The sequence below is a fragment of the Pleurodeles waltl genome, chromosome 5 (assembly GCF_031143425.1).
Source record: "Pleurodeles waltl isolate 20211129_DDA chromosome 5, aPleWal1.hap1.20221129, whole genome shotgun sequence".
Taxonomy (NCBI): Eukaryota; Metazoa; Chordata; class Amphibia; order Caudata; family Salamandridae; genus Pleurodeles; species Pleurodeles waltl.
In genome coordinates this window covers 1,665,307,375-1,665,328,163 of record NC_090444.1, presented here as the reverse complement: position 1 = coordinate 1,665,328,163, position 20,789 = coordinate 1,665,307,375, and the positions used below count along the sequence as shown (strand labels likewise).

The window sequence follows — 20,789 nt, the reverse complement described above, 5'->3', positions numbered from 1 at the left end:
TGGGAGAGACCCTGCACCCGCAGCCCCCAGGACCTGAAGGACCGGACTTTCACTGGAGAAGTGACCCCCAGGAGTCCCTCTCCCTTGCCCAAGTGGAGGTTTCCCCGAGGAATCCCCCCCTTGCCTGCCTGCAGCGCTGAAGAGATCCCGAGATCTCTCATAGACTAACATTGCGAACCCGACGCTTGTTTCTACACTGCACCCGGCCGCCCCCGCGCCGCTGAGGGTGAAATTTCTGTGTGGGCTTGTGTCCCCCCCGGTGCCCTACAAAACCCCTCTGGTCTGCCCTCCGAAGACGCGGGTACTTACCTGCAAGCAGACCGGAACCGGGGCACCCCCTTCTCTCCATTCTAGCCTATGTGTTTTGGGCACCACTTTGAACTCTGCACCTGACCGGCCCTGAGCTGCTGGTGTGGTGACTTTGGGGTTGCTCTGAACCCCCAACGGTGGGCTACCTTGGACCAAGAACTGAACCCTGTAAGTGTCTTACTTACCTGGTAAAACTAACAAAAACTTACCTCCCCCAGGAACTGTGAAAATTGCACTAAGTGTCCACTTTTAAAACAGCTATTTGTGAATAACTTGAAAAGTATACATGCAATTTTGATGATTTGAAGTTCCTAAAGTACTTACCTGCAATACCTTTCGAATGAGATATTACATGTAGAATTTGAACCTGTGGTTCTCAAAATAAACTAAGAAAAGATATTTTTCTATACAAAACCTATTGGCTGGATTTGTCTCTGAGTGTGTGTACCTCATTTATTGTCTATGTGTATGTACAACAAATGCTTAACACTACTCCTTGGATAAACCTACTGCTCGACCACACTACCACAAAATAGAGCATTAGTATTATCTCTTTTTGCCACTATCTTACCTCTAAGGGGAACCCTTGGACTCTGTGCATACTATTCCTTACTTTGAAATAGTGCATACAGAGCCAACTTCCTACACACAGTAATCACAGTAACTCGCTCACAAGAAAGACCCACACAAGTGTTGCAAAAATAAAGGATAAAGCACTAACTACTACACTAGCCTTGGCATATCTCCCTTTGCAGATATCTACACACTATATACACAAAATAACCAGCAGAAATAGGATAGAACACACAGAGCCCTGGCAGGGTGAGTTGGGGGATGGGTTTGGAGGGGTTTGGGGCAAACCATTCTAAATAAGTGGAATGCAAAATAGTGAACCCAACCAAGGTACGTTTGTTAGTTAAAGGCTGAGGGTAGATGAAAACACCAGAGAAAAGTACGGTAAGTGTCCCTAGTGACCAGGTTCAAAGTAGTTACCTACTCACTCGTACCATAGACTAACACAGGGAGTAGTGATTGGATTTTGTGGGATTCAGGACCCTTCCCAGTGGACCCCGAGCAAACCAACAGACAAGAAGGTTTGAGAGTGCCCTCACCTGAGGATACCCAGAAGACAGGAGTACCTACACCAGGGTACCTGGATGCAGAGGATAAAAAAGACTCTGAAGTCAGTGGAAGCCTTATATTGTCCTGCTGCTGTCACGAACCATGGACCAGGCCGGTGTAACACAGGGACAGATTCTGAGCATGGAGGACCTGAAAAGGAAGAGGATAGTCCGCACCGTTGGAGGTGCCTAGGGGTTGCAGGTGGCAAGCCCACCCTCCTAGAGAAGAAGTTCTTGCAAGTCGGTGGAGGAAGAAGACCTCCTGCAGGGTCCAGGAGCTGCAGAAGATCCCAGGAGTTGCCTACGAGCTGTCCCTCGACAGTTGCCGGATTGCAGGAGAGTCAGTGAACAGCCAGGTCACCAACAAGCACTGGCAAATGCAATCAGGAGCTGAGGATGTATTTCCAAAATTGTGGGAACCAGGAAGGTCCAGGAGACTCTACCTTTGAGATAGTCAGGGCTGGCCCTCAGCACACAGGAAAGCCAGCAGAAGTCGTTGGAGCCTCCATGAATGACCCACAGGCGATGACACAGGGAGTCACTAGGAGGCCTCAGCAGCACAAATAAACGGAAGTTCCATGTTGCAGTAGTTACAGGACAGGGGCTGATTTTCGAGTTGCAGGGTGCTGGAAGCGCCTGAAGATCTCCTGGAGGAAAGCGTCAAGAAGCCTTGGCAAAAGCAACAGTTGCGGTCCGCAGGTGTTCCAGTTCAGTGGCAGAAGCAGGAACCCACAGTCTCCCAAGTTGGTCAGAAGAAGAGCAGGACCCAGAGGAAGCCACAGACTTGCCACCTCTGAAGCAGAGCCTTTTGATGATTGTGGTACAGCAGACCCCTCCAGCCATTTGACATTGTCTTGAGTTGCCTGTGGTTGCAGGGGAGTGACTCCTTCACCCCAAGGGATATTCCTTAATGTTTTCTGGTGCAGACAGTGTCCTTGTGACTGGAGGATGCACAGCCTTGGATATTGCAGAATTCTTGCAGGATCTGGAGAAACAATATTGCAATGGGAGCCTTCCTACCAGAAGCAGACGTGTTTCAGCTCCAAAGCAATCCCGCAGCTGTTCTAGAAGCCAGGAGTAGAAGATTTCTTGCTCGACGAATCTGAGGACCCACCCGCGTTGGAGCACTTAAATAACTCTAATAGGGGATTGGTCACTCTATGCAGTGACCCGCTTATCAGAGGGGGTTAGAGTCGTCTTCTACCTGGCCTAACCAACCAGATGCTCCCAGGGGCTTCTGCACATCTTATTTTCAAGATGGCAGAATCAAGTTGTAAGGAAATGCCTCCTTGGCATGGTTACCCCCTGACTTTTTGCCTTTGCTGATGCTATGTTTTGAATTTAAAGTGTGCTGAGGCCTGCTAACCAGGCCCCAGCACCAGTGTTCTTTCCCTAACCTGTACTTTTGATTCCCCAATTGGCACACCCTGGCATCCAGGTAAGTCCCTTGTAACTGGTACCCCTGGTACCAAGGGCCCTGATGCCAGGGAAGGTCTCTAAGGGCTGCAGCATATCTTATGCTACCCTGGGGACCCCTCACTCAGCACAGACACACTGCTTGCCAGCTTGTGTGTGCTGGTGAGGACAAAACGAGTAAGTCGACATGGCACTCCCCTCAGGGTGCCATGCCAACCTCACACTGCCTATGCAGTATAGACAAGTCACCCCTCTAGTAGGCCTTACAGCCCTAAGGCAGGGTGCACTATACCATAGGTGAGGGCACCAGTGCATGAGCACTGTGCCCCTACAGCGTCTAAGCCAAACCTTAGACATTGTAAGTGCAGGGTAGCCATAAGAGTATATGGTCTGGGAGTCTGTCAAACACGAACTCCACAGCACCATAATGGCTACACTGAAAACTGGGAAGTTTGGTATCAAACTTCTCAGCACAATAAATGCACACTGATGCCAGTGTACATTTTATTGTAAAATACACCCCAGAGGGCACCTTAGAGGTGTCCCCTGAAACTTAAACCAACTACCTGTGTAGGCTGACTGGTTCTAGCAGCCTGCCACACTCGAGACATGTTGCTGGCCACATGGGGAGAGTGCCTTTGTCACTCTGTGGCCAGTAACAAAGCCTGCACTGGGTGGAGATGCTATCACCTCCCCCAGGCAGGAGCTGTAACACCTGGCGGTGAGCCTCAAAGGCTTACCCCTTTTGTTCCAGCACCACAGGGCACTCCAGCTAGTGGAGTTGCCCGCCCCCTCCGGCCACGGCCCCACTTTTGGCGGCAAGGCCGGAGGAGAAAATGAGAATAACAAGGAGTCGTCACTGGCCAGTCAGGACAGCCCCTAAGGTGACCTGAGCTGAAGTGACTCTAACTTTTAGAAATCCTCCATCTTGCAGATGGAGGATTCCCCCAATAGGGATAGGAATGTGACCCCCTCCCCTTGGGAGGAGGCACAAAGAGGGTGTACCCACCCTCAAGGGCTAGTAGCCATTGGCTACTAACCCCCCAGACCTAAACACGCCCTTAAATTTAGTATTTAAGGGCTCCCCTGAACCTAAGAATTTAGATTCCTGCAACTTACAGAAGAAGAAGACTGCTGAGCTGAAAACCCCTGCAGAAGAAGAAAGAAGACACCAACTGCTTTGGCCCCAGTCCTACCGGCCTGTCTCCTGCCTTCCAAAGAAACCTGCTCCAGCGACGCTTTCTCCAGGACCAGCGACCTCTGAATCCTCAGAGGACTGACCTGCTTCCACGAGACCAAGAAACTCCCGAGAACAGCGGCCCTGTTCAACAAAGACTGCAACTTTGTATCCAGAGGAGCAGATTTAAAGACCCCTGCAATCCCCGCAAGAAGCGTGAGACTTGCAACACTGCACCCGGCGACCCCGACTCGACTGGTGGAGAACCAACACCTCCGGGAGGACCCCCCGGCGACTCCGAGGCTGTGAGTAACCAAAGTTGTTCCCCCTGAGCCCCCACAGCAACGCCTGCAAAGGGAGTCCCGAGGCTCCCCCTGACCGCGACTGCCTGACTCTAAAATCCTGACGGCTGGAAAAGACCCTGCACCCGCAGCCCCCAGCACCTGAAGGATCGGAACTTCAGTGCAGGAGTGACCCCCAGGAGGCCCTCTCCCTTGCCCAGGTGGTGGCTACCCCGAGGAGCCCCCCCCCCCCCTTGCCTGCCTGCACCGCTGAAGAGACCCCTTGGTCTCCCATTGAATTCTATTGAGAACCCGATGCTTGTTTGCACACTGCACCCGGCCGCCCCGCGCTGCTGAGGGTGTACTTTCTGTGTGGACTTGTGTCCCCCCCGGTGCCCTACAAAACCCCCCTGGTCTGCCCTCCGAAGACGCGGGTACTTACCTGCTGGCAGATTGGAACCGGGGCACCCCCTTCTCTCCATTGAAGCCTAAGTGTTTTGGGCACCACTTTGAACTCTGCACCTGACCGGCCCTGAGCTGCTGGTGTGGTAACTTTGGGGTTGCTCTGAACCCCCAAAGGTGGGCTACTTTGGACCCCAATTTGAACCCCGTAGGTGGTTTACTTACCTGCAAGAACTAACATTACTTTACCTCCCCCAGGAACTGTGAAAATTGCACTAAGTGTCCACTTTTAAAACAGCTAAATGTGTTTTATGTAAAAAGTATATATGCTATTGTGATTATTCAAAGTTCCTAAAGTACTTACCTGCAATACCTTTCAAATGAGATATTACATGTAGAATTTGAACCTGTGGTTCTTAAAATAAACTAAGAAAATATATTTTTCTATAACAAAAACCTATTGGCCTGGATTTGTCTCTGAGTGTGTGTGTTCCTCATTTATTGCCTGTGTGTATGTACAACAAATGCTTAACACTACTCCTTTGATAAGCCTACTGCTTGACCACACTACCACAAAATAGAGCATTAGTATTATCTCTTTTTGCCACTATCTTACCTCTAAGGGGAACCCTTGGACTCTGTGCATACTATTCCTTACTTTGAAATAGTGCATACAGAGCCAACTTCTTACACAAGTACAAAGTTGCAGTCTTGGGTGAACAGGGCCGCTGTCCTCGGGAGTTTCTTGGTCCTTCTAGAGCAGGGCAGTCCTCTGAGGATTCAGAGGTCGCTGGTCCCTGGGGAGAGCGTCGCTGGAGCAGTGTCTTTAGAAGGGGGGAGACAGGCCGGTAGAGCTGGGGCCAAAGCAGTTGGTGTCTCCGTCTTCTCTGCAGGGGTTTTCACCTTAGCAGTCCTCCTCTTCTTAGGTTGCAGGAATCTAAGTTCCTAGGTTCTGGGGAGCCCCTAAATACTGAATTTAGGGGTGTGTTTAGGTCTGGGAGGGCAGTAGCCAATGGCTACTAGCCCTGAGGGTGGCTACACCCTCTTTGTGCCTCCTCCCAAGGGGAGGGGGTCACATTCCTATCCCTATCTGCAAGATGGAGGATTTCTAAAAGTCAGTCACCTCAGGTCAGGTTGCCTTAGGGGCTGTCCTGACTGGCCAGTGACTCCTCCTTGTTTTTCTCATTATCTCTCCTGGACTTGCTGCCAAAAGTGGGGGCTCTGTCCAGGGGGCGGGCATCTCCACTAGTTGGAGTGCCCTGGGGCATTGTAACACGAAGCTTGAGCCTTTGAAGCTCACTGCTAGGTGTTACAGTTCCTGCAGGGGGAGGTGTGAAGCACCTCCACCCAGAGCAGGCTTTGTTTCTGTCCTCAGAGAGCACAAAGGCTCTCACCGCATGGGGTCAGAAACTCGTCTCTCAGCAGCAGGCTGGCACAGACCAGTCAGTCCTGCACTGAACAATTGGGTAAAATACAGGGGGCATCTCTAAGATGCCCTCTGTGTGCATTTTTTAAAATAAATCCAACACTGGCATCAGTGTGGGTTTATTATTCTGAGAAGTTTGGTACCAAACTTCCCAGTTTTCAGTGTAGCCATTATGGTGATGTGGAGTTCGTGTTTGACAGACTCCCAGACCATATACTCTTATGGCTACCCTGCACTTAAAATGTCTAAGGTTTTGCTTAGACACTGTAGGGGCATAGTGCTCATGCACCTATGCCCTCACCTGTGGTATTGTGCACCCTGCCTTAGGGCTGTACGGCCTGCTAGAGGGGTGACTTACCTATGCCACAGGCAGTGTGAGGTTGGCATGGCACCCTGAGGGGAGTGCCATGTCGACTTAGTCATTTTCTCCCCACCAGCACACACAAGCTGGCAAGCAGTGTCTGTGCTGAGTGAGGGGTCCCTAGGGTGGCATAAGACATGCTGCAGCCCTTAGAGACCTTCCCTGGCATCAGGGCCTTTGGTACCAGGGGTACCAATTACAAGGGACTTACCTGGGTGCCAGGGTTGTGCCAATTGTGGAGACAATGGTACATTTTAGGTGAAAGAACACTGGTGCTGGGGCCTGGTTAGCAGTGTCCCAGCACACTTCTCAGTCAAGTCAGCATCAGTATCAGGCAAAAAGTGGGGGGTAACTGCAACAGGGAGCCATTTCTTTACAACTTGCACATCTGATAAGGTAAAAATCGGTTACTAATAGTGCAAGAGAGTCACTAACTGAAGTGGGCAGACCCATTGCCCCATTCCATATCCTATGGTGGAGTGAAGCAAAATGTGAATGGCAGCTGAACTGACTTATGTTTGAAGGAGGTGACCCAAAGCCCCTTTATCAATGTGTATTTTGTTATGACTTTTATTTTGTCACTTTAGATGGGATAAGAAAGCTAAAGCTTTCTCTAGGTCAAACCTAGAAAGAGCTTTCCCCTATGCCTCCCCTGAAGGTAAAAAGCCTGATCCAGTTTCAGTGACTGGACGTTTGATTAGTCATCTTTGAATGCTTGACGGTGCTATAAGAAGTCTCACTGCAGAGATACATAGTCCAAGATCTTGTTAAATTCATCATTTATCAATGATAGTTAAATGTTTCAAGAACGTCTTAAAAAGTCAGCAATAAAAAAGCAAAGTGCTTTAAACAGGATTTTGTTGTTTTTAAGAAACTGCATCATCAGGCACCTGCAAGATCCCTGTTGCCGTCGGTTCTAGAACGTTACAGTGCATTAAATATCTGACACACCACAGTCTTCAGTCCCCAACTGATGCAAACATTGGAAAGTTAGACTTTATCTTACATTGAAGATCTAATAGATTGCGCTCAGAGTATGGCTTGTCAAACAGACTAACTAATAAGTGAATTAGTTATGCTTTTTCTACTTGCTAACATCTAATGGTACCTGAAAATGCATCACTGGATGTCCATATTTTGGATAGTCTGGCATAACCAATATGACATTTGCTGGATTAGAATTTCATATTGCATTTATTTTAAAAAGTCGTTTCAACTATGTGAATCTAAGGTAAAAACGTGGAACATTTTCGATGATATGTATGGTTTATATCACTTCTGTGCAAACTGTGTATATACATTTTTTTGAGTAACTGTTAATTTACAGAACGAGCTAATTATTTTTAAAGAAGCAGGTTGTATTTAAGTTCTACTTCTCTCTCATAAATTGTGCACGTTACTTTTAGATTATTTGATGAACTGTCATTTTAAACCAGATTTTCTTTCTTTAGCTCTTCCAACGACAAAATGCACTAACAGTCCAGCAGTTAACTGCGGCCCAGCAGCAACAGTATGCACTGGCAGCAGCCCAGCAACCCCATATAGGTAAGAATCTATTTAAATCTACACTAGTAAGCTTTTGGCTTTGTACCTCAAGTGAAAGCAGCATTATTTCCTTCTGTCAATGTAGGCCTGTGTTTTGCGGAAACACATGATCAGATTTATTTAACAGGTTGGAATCCTGTTGAAGTATACTTCATAAGACCTTTTCATGGCCTACCTGGATGAATATATTGGAGACCCAGATCATATATTATGGAAGAAAATTAATAATGTACTCCACCATCCTCGTAGAAAGGGTTATCTGAAAAGATATTGTGGCTATATGTGCACATTCACCTCAGGACAGCTCTTTTCGTTTGACTTCACAACAACAGGGTCATTTATTTATAGACGGTGAGTCTTCCTGCTGTTATGGAGACATCCTCCTTTAATGATACATAGTGCTTTGTACTTTGCAACTCTTTTGACAGTAAAATGCAGCACATCATTCTAGTATTTGAGTTCATAAGTATCTGCAGTCTGCTTTTTAGACCTGGGCTTTGACAGCGCAGCTGTCAGACAGACCATCTGTTAACAATATACTTGGAGTGGGATTTGGACCCTCCCCTTTTAGCCATTGGCTTTCTTTGCCTAGCCTCTTTTACCCATTGAGTTGAGATTGTTAGTCATGTCATCGCTTGGCTCAGCCTAGCAGAGTATTTGTCTGTCACCAAATGCTATTGGCTTTTAGGATGCTTCCTTCGGACTCCATTTGAGTGGTTGCTTTGAACAGCTTAAGGGGCTACTTTACAGCTGTCTCCCTTGTGTCTTGCTCTATTGTGCTGCTGCTCTATGTATTAGCACATTTAAACCAACCCTGACCTATTTGTGTTGCCAATGCTTCAGACTCCCACCCCCTTGTCTCTCCCCCCCCCCCTGCTCCCCTTGTGCATAGACGTGGGAGGTGTCCTTATTACTCACTATGTCAATCATAATCTCACCGTGCCTCCACATGTGATTTTAATTTTAGATTCTACTTTTTTGCCATTGGGTTCAAAGGTGTATCTGGAGAGTTCTCAAGAAAATATTTGATGGAAATTGTGATGTGATTTTTAGGGTCAAGAATCATTACACCTTGAACATCGCTGGAATGAGGATACAAGATTTTGACTGAAGGGCTTCCACTGAGTCAGAGAATGCGTTGAATGCAGGGTGTTGTTTATTAGGCGTGCCATTGCCTTTTTCTGTTATGAGTATGTCATTTAAATTCTGTGCTTACTACAAGTTCTCTGTAAATGATATCTAGCTGATGTGTATGCTAGAGTACGGTAAAGCCTGCTTATCATTCAAGAAAAAAATAATTCATAAATAATGTCATTTTTGTACATTGGGTATACCAGTGTTTGTTTATTAAGAATTGGAGAACCAGAGGAAGCAAGCACCTGCTAAGCAGAAGATGGTCCGTTCAGATTAGAGAAGCGGAGGAAATTTGAACCAACTAAGCAGATGGTGCTGTCGGAAGACAAAGAAAATACATCGGTGGAGGGTCAGAGGTATCTGCATTCGTACTCTGACCTTGAGGTAGTTTACACTAAAATAGTCAAGGCACAAGAAACATTTCACAAAAAACTCTATGAATATAGCCTAATGGTCTGCAGTGCCACTTTAAAAGACGGTAAGAAAATACCAAAAAATAGGATAGAGTGGGATAAGAGATACTTTTATTAGATTGATCTTGCTCCTCAAATTGAGAAGGCGAGTAAGATAGTCCCTCATTAAGAATCATTAATCAAGGATCAATATGACAATATGGTACACGAGGCAAAAGAGATGCGATCTGCTGCTCTAATTAGCCAGGGCTCCATACAACATAAAAAACTATTCTCAAGTTATTGAGCGGGTAGTCCTAAACAAGTCCCCGATCATGCCTAACCAACACTGACAATCTGATGAACTTCATGAAAACAAATTGCTTAAAATGCAGCTCTGTATATTGGTAAAGAAATCCAGAATTGTCATCCTGCTATCATATAAATTCACCTCACATGGAATCATCTTTCTGCTCTCTTACAAATCTAAGCAGGGACCCAGTGCTCAAACTGGAAATCAGGTGAAGCTTCTCCTTTCGCCCTGCTGTAGATAGAAGTGCTTCATACCTCCTCCATGCAGGAACTGTAACACTTGGCGGTGAGCCTCAAAGATCTGAGGCCTCCTGTTACAGTGGCCCAAGGCATTCCAGCTTGTGGAGATACCCGCCCCCTGGACCAAGCCCCACTTTTGGCAGCAGGTCCAGCAGGAAAATTAGGTAAAACAGAGAGAAGTGAACACTGCAGCTAGCTCCACCCCTAAGGGGTCCAGAGCTGAAGTGACCCCCTCCTTGCAGAATCCTCCATCTTGTTTTGGAGGGTAGGGACCAATAGGGTTAGAAATGTGCTTCCCTCCCTGAAGGGAGTGGGCACCGGAAGGGTGTAGCCACCCTCTGGGGCATTACCAATTGGCTACCGACCCTTGTAACACCCCTAAGTCTAGTATTTAGGGGCTTCCCTGAACCTCACTCACCAGATTCCTGGAGTCCTAAAGAAGGACTGCTAAGCCGACTCCAGCAGTGAATACTCCAGACTACAACTGACTTGGCCCCAGGCCTACCGGCCTGTCTGCAGCTTCAAAGACCCCTGGTCCAATAAGGTGACACATCATGCAGGACCAGCAACCGCTACAAACCCCCAGAGGACTGCCTGTCCAGGAGAGGCTCAAGAACCCTCTAGGACAGCAGCCCTGTCCAGAAGAAAACACAGAAAGGACTCCAGAACAGGCTTGGAATGCCAAACCCTTCCACTTTGCACCTGATGCCCACGGCCTGAGTCGAGGTGGCCCACCAGTCCAGAGAAGGTTCCCAGGCAGTTCCGACCTCGTGTCCATTCTGGGTTGACCCTCCTGGCCACCATGACAATGCCTACAGCCTGAATTCAGAGGCCCCCCCCGACCGTGCCTGGATCCGACGAAGATTCCTGATGTCTAAAGAGGCTCCTGTCCTTGGGGAATCCAACCAATGGTCCAGCAACGTCCAGGGGCGCCTCTCCTTCCTGTCCAGCCTTTGTTTTTCCGGAACTGACTTCCTGGACCCAGCCTGCAGCATCTTTGTGAATCCTGGGGTTATCTCATTGAGAAGCATTGAGCGCCCAATGCTGTGTTTGCGTCCTGCACCCAGCCACCCCTGTGCTGCTGAGGGTGTATGTTTGGTGCTGATCTAACACCCCCTGCCCCCCCAAATGGGGTCTTTGGCTGGCAGTCAGATTATCCCCTGTCCAAGCAAGGACCCTCAATCTAGTTAGGGTAAGTCACACACAATCAAAATGAACTTCTACCTTCTGGTAGCTTGGCACTGAACAGTCAGGCTTAACTTAGGCAATGTGTAAAGTATTTGTGCAATAAATGATGCAATAACCCAGTATAACACCACAAAAATACACCACACAGGTTTAGAAAAATATAGAATATTTATCTGAATAGATTAAGGCCAAAACAATCAAGATTTGATAACTACCAGTTGAAATATCACTTTTGTAATGATAAATAGAGCCTTTAGTTCTTAAAACGCAGTAAGTGTCTCTTGCAAGCACAAAGGACCTGGTTTGCGTCTAAATTATCCGCACAGGACCACAGAGGAGGAGATGGGTGGAAAACGGGGAGGTGTGTGTGTATTTCTTCCGGGCGCGCACAGATGCGTAAATGTTTTTACACTCAGCAAGGGCTTTGCATCTATTTCCGGCACACAGGCTTGGATCCTGTTTGGGTTGTTTAGTATTTGGACGCCCCGGGCATGATGTGGAGAAAGCCTGGGCTTGCAGGACTAAGTCACAGGCGCTGCGTCGATCCAGTGGGCGATGCGGGGACATTTCTGTTGCACGGCAGGTGCTGCATCGATTCCTCTCCCAGAAAGTCAGGCTGCATCGTTCCGGCTTGGAGATGCGTCGATCTGGTGGGCCGTGTGTCGAAGTTCCAGTTGCAATGCTGGCGCTGCGTCGATCTCCACTCGGGGAGCTGGGCTGCATTGTTCCGGTTCGGTGATTTTCTCACCGCAGGGCAGGCTGTGTGTCGATTTTCTCCGAGGAATTCTTTGCAGAGATTAAGTCTTTGGCCCAGAGACTTCAGGAAACAGGAGGCCAGCTCAATCCAAGCCCTTGAAAGGCACTTCTCAGCAGAGCCAGAGGGCAGCAAAGCAGCAGTCCTTTACAGCAAAGAAGTCAAGTGAGTCCTTTGGACAGCCAGGCAGCTTCTATTCGCAGGTTGCAGGTTCTGGTTCTGAGTTTCTTTCCCAGGAGGTATCTTGTCAAGAAGTGTCTGAGTTGGTAGGATCAGGGACCCAGTTCATATACCCAAATGTGCCTTTGAAGTTGGGAGACTTCAAAGAGTGGCTTAGAAGTGCACAAGATCCCCTTTCAGTACAATCCTGTTTGCCAGGGTCCCAGTAGGGGGTTTACCAGTCCATTGTGTGAGGGCAGGTCACAGTCCTTTGACATTTTTCAGGCCCTCCACCATTCCAGCCCAGGAAGACCCATTGAGTATGCAGGTTTGACTGAGCATCCTGTGTTTGTGGTTGTCTGGGTGAAGTGCACGAGGGAGCTGTCAACCAGCCTAGCCGTGGATTGTAAGGCACAGATGGTTTTAAGTGCAGAGAAATGCTCGCTTTCTAAAAGTGGCATTTCTAAAATAGTAATATAAAATCCAACTTCACCTGTCAGCAGGACTTTGTATTATCATTCTGGCCATACCAAATATGACCTGTTTACCCCTTTCTTATCAGAATCTAGCACTCAAACAGTTTGAGGGTAGCCTTAGTGTAAGCCTATGAAAGGAGCAGGCCTCACAGTAGTGTAAAACGAATTTAGGAGTTATACACTACCAGGACATATAGCACACATATTCTCATGTCCTGCTTTTTACTTACCATTCACCCCACTCTATGGGTTACCTAGGGCCTACCTTAGGGGTGACTTATATGTCGAAAAAAGGGAGTTTAAGGCTTGGCAAGTACTTTTAAATGCCAAGTCGAAGTGGCAGTGAAACTGCACACACAGGCCTTGCAATGGCAGGCCTAAATCATGGCTAAGGGGCTACCTATGTGGGTGGCACAATCAGTGCTGCAGGCCCACTAGTAGCATTTAATCTACAGGCCCTGGGCACATGTAGTGCACTTTACTAGGGATTTACAAGTAAATTAAATATGCCAATTGGGTATGAGCCAATGTTACCATATTTTTAGGGAGAGAGCACATGCACTTTAGCACTGGTTAGCAGTGGTAAAGTGCACAGAGTCCTAAAACCAGCAAAAACAGGGTCAAAAGGTGGAAGGAGGCTGGCAAAACATTGAGGGTGACCACCCTAAAGCTGTCAGGGGTCTCAAATGGCCAACAAAAATGTTCATTTAGTGAAATTGCCTGAGAGGGAACTCAGCACACAAATAAGGGACATTTCACAAAATGCACCAATAAAAATGAAGCGTTTAAAACAAGCACAACAAAGAATTAATAAGAGTGGGCGTCGTTAAAAGCCCACAGAGAGATTACAACAGGCCAGAGCTCTTGCGCTCCCGACCCTAGCCAAGCAAAAAGTGGGAGGTTACTTGAACCAGAACCCAGCTTCCTACATCCATAGGATAACGTTGGAGCTTCAGAAAATTGTACAGGCGACTTACCAAAACTGTAATAATTTTTATTATAAAACTTAGTTACCTGATCGTATTGATTCTGATGCCTAAACATTTATAAGATACTTGCTGTTTTTGTAAATTGGTGTGGGTCTCCTTATTGGGTCTTATGTCTCCTCTATTGGCTGTGTGCCTATGGTAAAAAAAACTAACACCCCTCTCTGATAAGCCTAAGGCTGCTCTGCCACTCTACCCCCTAAGAGTGCACATTGATAATGCTAGAGCAACCCCCTGCCCACTATTAAGGGAACCTTATGTTCGATGGCATCTGTCGCTGTAGATACGCATGTTCTGCAATAGCTCGCCATCTGGTGTTGGGCCGGAGTGTTACAAGTTGTTTTTCTTCGAAGAAGTCTTTCGAGTCACGGGACCGAGTGACTCCTCCTTTTGTCTCCATTGCGCATGGGCGTCGACTCCATCTTCGATTGTTTTTTTTCCGCCATCGGGTTCGGACGTGTTCCTGTCGCTCCGAGTTTCGGAACGGAAAATTAGCTAATTTCGGAAGATTTTCGTCGGTATTGTTGCGTTCGGGATCGGCGTACTTTGATTCCACACCGCATCGAAGATCGAAGAGCTCCGGTGCCCTTCGGGGTAGTTTTTCGATCCTCCGTCGGGGCCTGGTCGGCCCGACCGCGTGCTGAAGAACGCCGATGGAACGGACCCCGTTCCGTTTCTGCCCCAAATGCCACAATAAGTACCCTTACACAGACCAACACTTGGTCTGCAACCTGTGCCTGTCACCTGAGCACAGCGAAGACACCTGCGAGGCCTGTCGTGCGTTCCGGTCCCGAAAAACACTCCGAGACCGTCGAGCCAGAAGACTTCAGATGGCGTCCGCACCGACAGCCCAACGGGAGTTCGAGGAACAGGAAGAAGAAGGTACCTTCTCGATCCAAGACTCAGACTCCGAAGGATTCGACGATACACAAACCGTGAGTAAGACGTCGAAATCCACTCAGAAGAACATTTACAAGGCCCAGGGGACGCCACTGCCACCAGGCCATGGCTCCACCCATAAATTCGGTGACCGCCCGTCGGCACCGAAAAAGGCCCAAACAGTGCCGAGATCGTCCGACTCCGGTCGAGACACCGGCACGCAGCCATCTCGGGACCGAGAAAGTGCTGGAGACAAGCCTCGACACCGAGATGCCGGTGCCGACACGGCTCGACGCCGAGACAGCGACACCGAAACAGATCGACGCCGAGAGGTTTCGGCCCCGAAAAAGAAAAGAGTCACCTCGGAGCCGAAAAAACACGCAGACAGGGTTTCGATGCCGAAACAAACTGCAAGCGACCCAGCTTCAGGCTCTTATACAGAAGAGCACTCGCTAACCTCCCAAATGCAGAAGCATAGGTTTGAGGAAGAGCTGCAAGCAACTGATGTGGACCATACGCAAAAGCGTATCTTCATACAGCAGGGGACAGGAAAAATAAGCACCCTTCCCCCCATTAGGAGAAAGAGAAGGTTGGAGTTCCAGACGGAACAGACACCACAACCAAAAGTGGTGAAAAGAGTTACACCACCACCCTCTCCTCCGCCCGTGATTAACGTTTCACCAGCACAAACTCCATCACACTCCCCAGCTCACACCACCATGAGCCAGGGTGACCAAGATCAGGACGCATGGGACCTATACGACGCCCCAGTGTCAGATAACAGTCCGGAGGCATACCCTACAAAGCCATCTCCACCAGAAGACAGCACCGCGTATTCTCAAGTGGTGGCTAGAGCAGCACAATTTCACAACGTAAGCCTCCACTCAGAACAGGTCGAGGATGATTTCTTATTCAACACCCTCTCCTCCACCCACAGCTCCTACCAAAGCCTGCCTATGCTCCCTGGTATGCTCCGGCACGCAAAAGACATCTTTAAGGAGCCGGTCAAAAGTAGGGCAATCACACCAAGGGTGGAAAAAAAGTATAAGGCGCCTCCTACAGACCCGGCTTTCATCACTACACAGCTGCCACCAGACTCTGTCGTCGTAGGAGCAGCTAGGAAAAGGGCCAACTCTCACACATCTGGAGATGCACCACCCCCAGATAAAGAAAGCCGCAAGTTCGATGCAGCTGGTAAAAGAGTCGCAGCACAAGCTGCAAACCAGTGGCGCATCGCGAACTCCCAGGCACTACTTGCGCGCTATGACAGAGCCCACTGGGACGAGATGCAACATCTCATTGAACATCTGCCCAAGGACTTACAAAATAGGGCAAAACAAGTGGTTGAGGAGGGACAGACCATTTCCAACAACCAGATCCGCTCCTCCATGGACGCTGCAGATACAGCTGCACGGACAATTAATACATCTGTAACTATCAGAAGGCATGCATGGCTCCGAACGTCTGGATTTAAACCAGAGATTCAACAAGCAGTTCTCAATATGCCTTTTAATGAAAAAGAACTGTTCGGTCCAGAAGTGGACACAGCGATTGAGAAACTCAAAAAAGATACGGACACTGCCAAAGCCATGGGCGCACTCTACTCCCCGCAGAGCAGAGGGAATTACAGCACATTCCGTAAAACGCCCTTTCGAGGGGGGTTTCGAGGTCAAAGCACACAAGCCAGCACCTCACAAGCCACACCGTCCAGTTACCAGGGACAGTATAGAGGAGGTTTTCGGGGACAATATAGAGGAGGGCAATTCCCTAGAAATAGAGGAAGATTTCAAAGCCCCAAAGCCCCTACTACTAAACAGTGACTCACAGGTCACTCACCCCCTCCACACAACACCGGTGGGGGGAAGAATAGGCCATTATTACAAAGCATGGGAGGAAATCACTACAGACACTTGGGTTCTAGCAATTATCCAACATGGTTATTGCATAGAATTTCTACAATTCCCTCCAAACATACCACCAAAAGCACAGAATTTAACAACACACCATTCCAATCTCCTGGAGATAGAAGTGCAGGCACTATTGCAAAAGAATGCAATCGAATTAGTGCCAAACACACAAATAAACACAGGAGTTTACTCACTGTACTTTCTGATACCAAAGAAGGACAAAACACTGAGACCAATCCTAGACCTCAGAGTAGTGAACACTTTCATCAAATCAGACCACTTCCACATGGTCACACTACAAGAAGTATTGCCATTGCTAAAACTACACGACTACATGGCAACTTTAGACCTCAAGGATGCTTATTTCCATATACCAATACACCCATCGCACAGGAAATACCTAAGGTTTGTATTCAAAGGAATACATTACCAATTCAAGGTACTGCCTTTCGGATTAACAACCGCACCAAGAGTCTTTACCAAATGTCTAGCGGTAGTCGCTGCACACATAAGAAGGCAGCAAATACATGTGTTCCCATATTTGGACGACTGGCTAATCAAGGCCCATTCGTTCAAACAGTGCTCAAATCACACAAATCAGATCATACAAACCCTCTTCAAACTAGGGTTCACCGTCAATTTCACAAAATCCAAAATTCTGCCACGCAAGGTACAACAATACCTGGGAGCCATAATAAACACATCAAAAGGAGTAGCCACTCCAAGTCCACAAAGAATTCAAAATTTCAACACCATCATACAACGCATGTATCCAACACAAAAGATACAGGCAAAGATGGTATTACAACTCCTAGGCATGATGTCATCATGCATAGCCATTGTCCCAAACGCAAGACTGCACATGAGGCCCTTTCAACAATGCCTAGCATCACAGTGGTCTCAAGCACAGGGTCACCTTTTAGATCTGGTGTTAATAGACCGCCAAACTTACCTCTCGCTTCTGTGGTGGAACAACATAAATTTAAACAAGGGGCGGCCTTTCCAAGACCCAGTGCCACAATACGTAATAACAACAGATGCTTCCATGACAGGGTGGGGAGCACACCTCGATCAACACAGCATACAAGGACAATGGAACGTACATCAAACAAAACTGCATATCAATCACCTAGAACTTCTAGCATTTTTTCAAGCACTAAAGGCTTTCCAACCAATAATAGTTCACAAATACATTCTCGTCAAAACAGACAACATGACAACAATGTATTATCTAAACAAGCAGGGGGGGACGCACTCCACGCAGTTAAGCCTGCTAGCACAAAAAATTTGGCATTGGGCAATTCACAACCAAATTCGCCTAATTGCACAGTTTATACCAGGGATACAAAATCAACTCGCAGACAATCTCTCTCGAGATCACCAACAGGTCCACGAATGGGAAATTCACCCCCAAATTCTGAACACTTATTTCAAACTCTGGGGAACACCTCAGATAGACTTGTTTGCGACAAGAGAGAACGCAAAATGCCAAAACTTCGCATCCAGATACCCACACAAACAATCCCAAGGCAATGCCCTATGGATGAACTGGTCAGGGATATTTGCTTATGCTTTTCCTCCTCTCCCTCTCCTTCCTTACCTGGTAAACAAACTCAGTCAAAGCAAACTCAAACTCATATTGATAGCACCAACTTGGGCAAGGCAACCCTGGTACACAACGCTACTAGACCTATCAGTGGTACCCTGCATCAAATTGCCCAACAGGCCAGATCTGTTGACACAGCACAACCAAAAGATCAGACACCCAGATCCAGCATCGCTGAATCTAGCAATCTGGCTCCTGAAATCCTAGAATTCGGGCACTTACAACTTACCCAAGAATGTATGGAAGTCATAAAACAAGCAAGAAGGCCATCCACCAGGCACTGCTATGCAAGTAAATGGAAGAGGTTTGTTTGCTACTGCCATATTAATCAAATACAACCATTACACACAACTCCAGAACATGTAGTGGGTTACTTGCTTCACTTACAAAAATCTAACCTAGCTTTCTCTTCCATTAAGATTCACTTTGCAGCAATATCTGCATACCTGCAGACTACCTATTCAACTTCCCTATATAAAATACCAGTCATTAAAGCATTCATGGAGGGCCTTAGGAGAATTATACCACCAAGAACACTACCTGTTCCTTCATGGAACCTAAATGTTGTCCTAACTAGACTTATGGGTCCACCTTTTGAACCCATGCACTCCTGCGACATACAGTTCCTAACCTGGAAGGTGGCATTTCTCATCGCCATTACTTCCCTGAGAAGAGTAAGCGAGATTCAGGCGTTTACTATACAGGAACCTTTTATACAATGTAGGAAGTTGGCTCTGTATGTGCTATTTCAAAGTAAGGAATAGCATGCACAGAGTCCAAGGGTTCCCCTTAGAGGTAAAATAGTGGTAAAAATAGATAATACTAATGCTCTATTTTGTGGTAGTGTGGTCGAGCAGTAGGCTTATCCAAGGAGTAGTGTTAAGCATTTGTTGTACATACACATAGACAATAAATGAGGTACACACACTCAGAGACAAATCCAGCCAATAGGTTTTGTTATAGAAAAATATCTTTTCTTAGTTTATTTTAAGAACCACAGGTTCAAATTCTACATGTAATATCTCATTCGAGAGGTATTGCAGGTAAGTACTTTAGGAACTTCAAATCATAAAAATTGCATGTATACTTTACAAGTTATTGACAAATAGCTGTTTTAAAAGTGGACACTTAGTGCAATTTTCACAGTTCCTGGGGGAGGTAAGTTTTTGTTAGTTTTACCAGGTAAGTAGGACACTTACAGGGTTCAGTTCTTGGTCCAAGGTAGCCCACCGTTGGGGGTTCAGAGCAACCCCAAAGTCACCACACCAGCAGCTCAGGGCCGGTCAGGTGCAGAGTTCAAAGTGGTGCCCAAAACACATAGGCTAGGATGGAGAGAAGGGGGTGCCCCGGTTCCGGTCTGCTTGCAGGTAAGTACCCGCGTCTTCGGAGGGCAGACCAGGGGGGTTTTGTAGGGCACCGGGGGGGACACAAGCCCACACAGAAATCTCACCCTCAGCAGCACGGGGGCGGCCGGGTGCAGTGTAGAAACAAGCGTCGGGTTCGCAATGTTTGTCTATGAGAGATCTCGGGATCTCTTCAGCGCTGCAGGCAGGCAAGGGGGGGATTCCTCGGGGAAACCTCCACTTGGGCAAGGGAGAGGGACTCCTGGGGGTCACTTCTCCAGTGAAAGTCCGGTCCTTCAGGTCCTGGGGGCTGCGGGTGCAGGGTCTCTCCCAGGCGTCGGGACTTTAGGTTCAAAGAGTCGCGGTCAGGGGAAGCCTCGGGATTCCCTCTGCAGGCGGCGCTGTGGGGGCTCAGGGGGGACAGGTTTTGGTACTCACAGTATCAGAGTAGTCCTGGGGTCCCTCTTGAGGTGTTGGATCGCCACCAGCCGAGTCGGGGTCGCCGGGTGCAGTGTTGCAAGTCTCACGCTTCTTGCGGGGAGCTTGCAGGGTTCTTTAAAGCTGCTGGAAACGAAGTTGCAGCTTTTCTTGGAGCAGGTCCGCTGTCCTCGGGAGTTTCTTGTCTTTTCGAAGCAGGGGCAGTCCTCAGAGGATGTCGAGGTCGCTGGTCCCTTTGGAAGGCGTCGCTGGAGCAGGATCTTTGGAAGGCAGGAGACAGGCCGGTGAGTTTCTGGAGCCAAGGCAGTCGTCGTCTTCTGGTCTTCCGCTGCAGGGGTTTTCAGCTAGGCAGTCCTTCTTCTTGTAGTTGCAGGAATCTAATTTTCTAGGGTTCAGGGTAGCCCTTAAATACTAAATTTAAGGGCGTGTTTAGGTCTGGGGGGTTAGTAGCCAATGGCTACTAGCCCTGAGGGTGGGTACACCCTCTTTGTGCCTCCTCCCAAGGGGTGGGGGTCACAATCCAAACCCTATTGGGGGAATCCTCCATCTGCAAGATGGAGGATTTCTAAAAGTTAGAGTCACTTCAGCTCAGGACACCTTAGGGGCTGTCCTGACTGGTCAGTGACTCCTCCTTGTTTTTCTCATTATTTTCTCCGGCCTTGCCGCCAAAAGTGGGGCCTGGCCGGAGGGGGCGGGCAACTCCACTAGCTGGAGTGTCCTGCTGGGTTGGCACAAAGGAGGTGAGCCTTTGAGGCTCACCGCCAGGTGTGACAATTCCTGCCTGGGAGAGGTGTTAGCATCTCCACCCAGTGCAGGCTTTGTTACTGGCCTCAGAGTGACAAAGGCACTCTCCCCATGGGGCCAGCAACATGTCTCGGTTTGTGGCAGGCTGCTAAAACTAGTCAGCCTACACAGATAGTCGGTTAAGTTTCAGGGG

The 20,789-nt window shown here is 48.1% G+C and overlaps 1 protein-coding gene across 4 annotated transcripts in view; it reads left to right on the top strand.

Moving 5' to 3' along the window:
• The window catches only part of PUM2 (pumilio RNA binding family member 2), a 783,590-nt gene that overhangs the window by 163,933 nt on the left and 598,868 nt on the right, over positions 1-20,789 (top strand). For all 4 annotated transcript variants that reach the window (XM_069235995.1, XM_069235994.1, XM_069235993.1 and 1 more), the window contains exon 7: positions 7,945-8,038. In XM_069235995.1, coding sequence (XP_069092096.1) covers positions 7,945-8,038 — 94 coding nt within the window. The remainder of the gene's footprint in view (positions 1-7,944; positions 8,039-20,789) is intronic.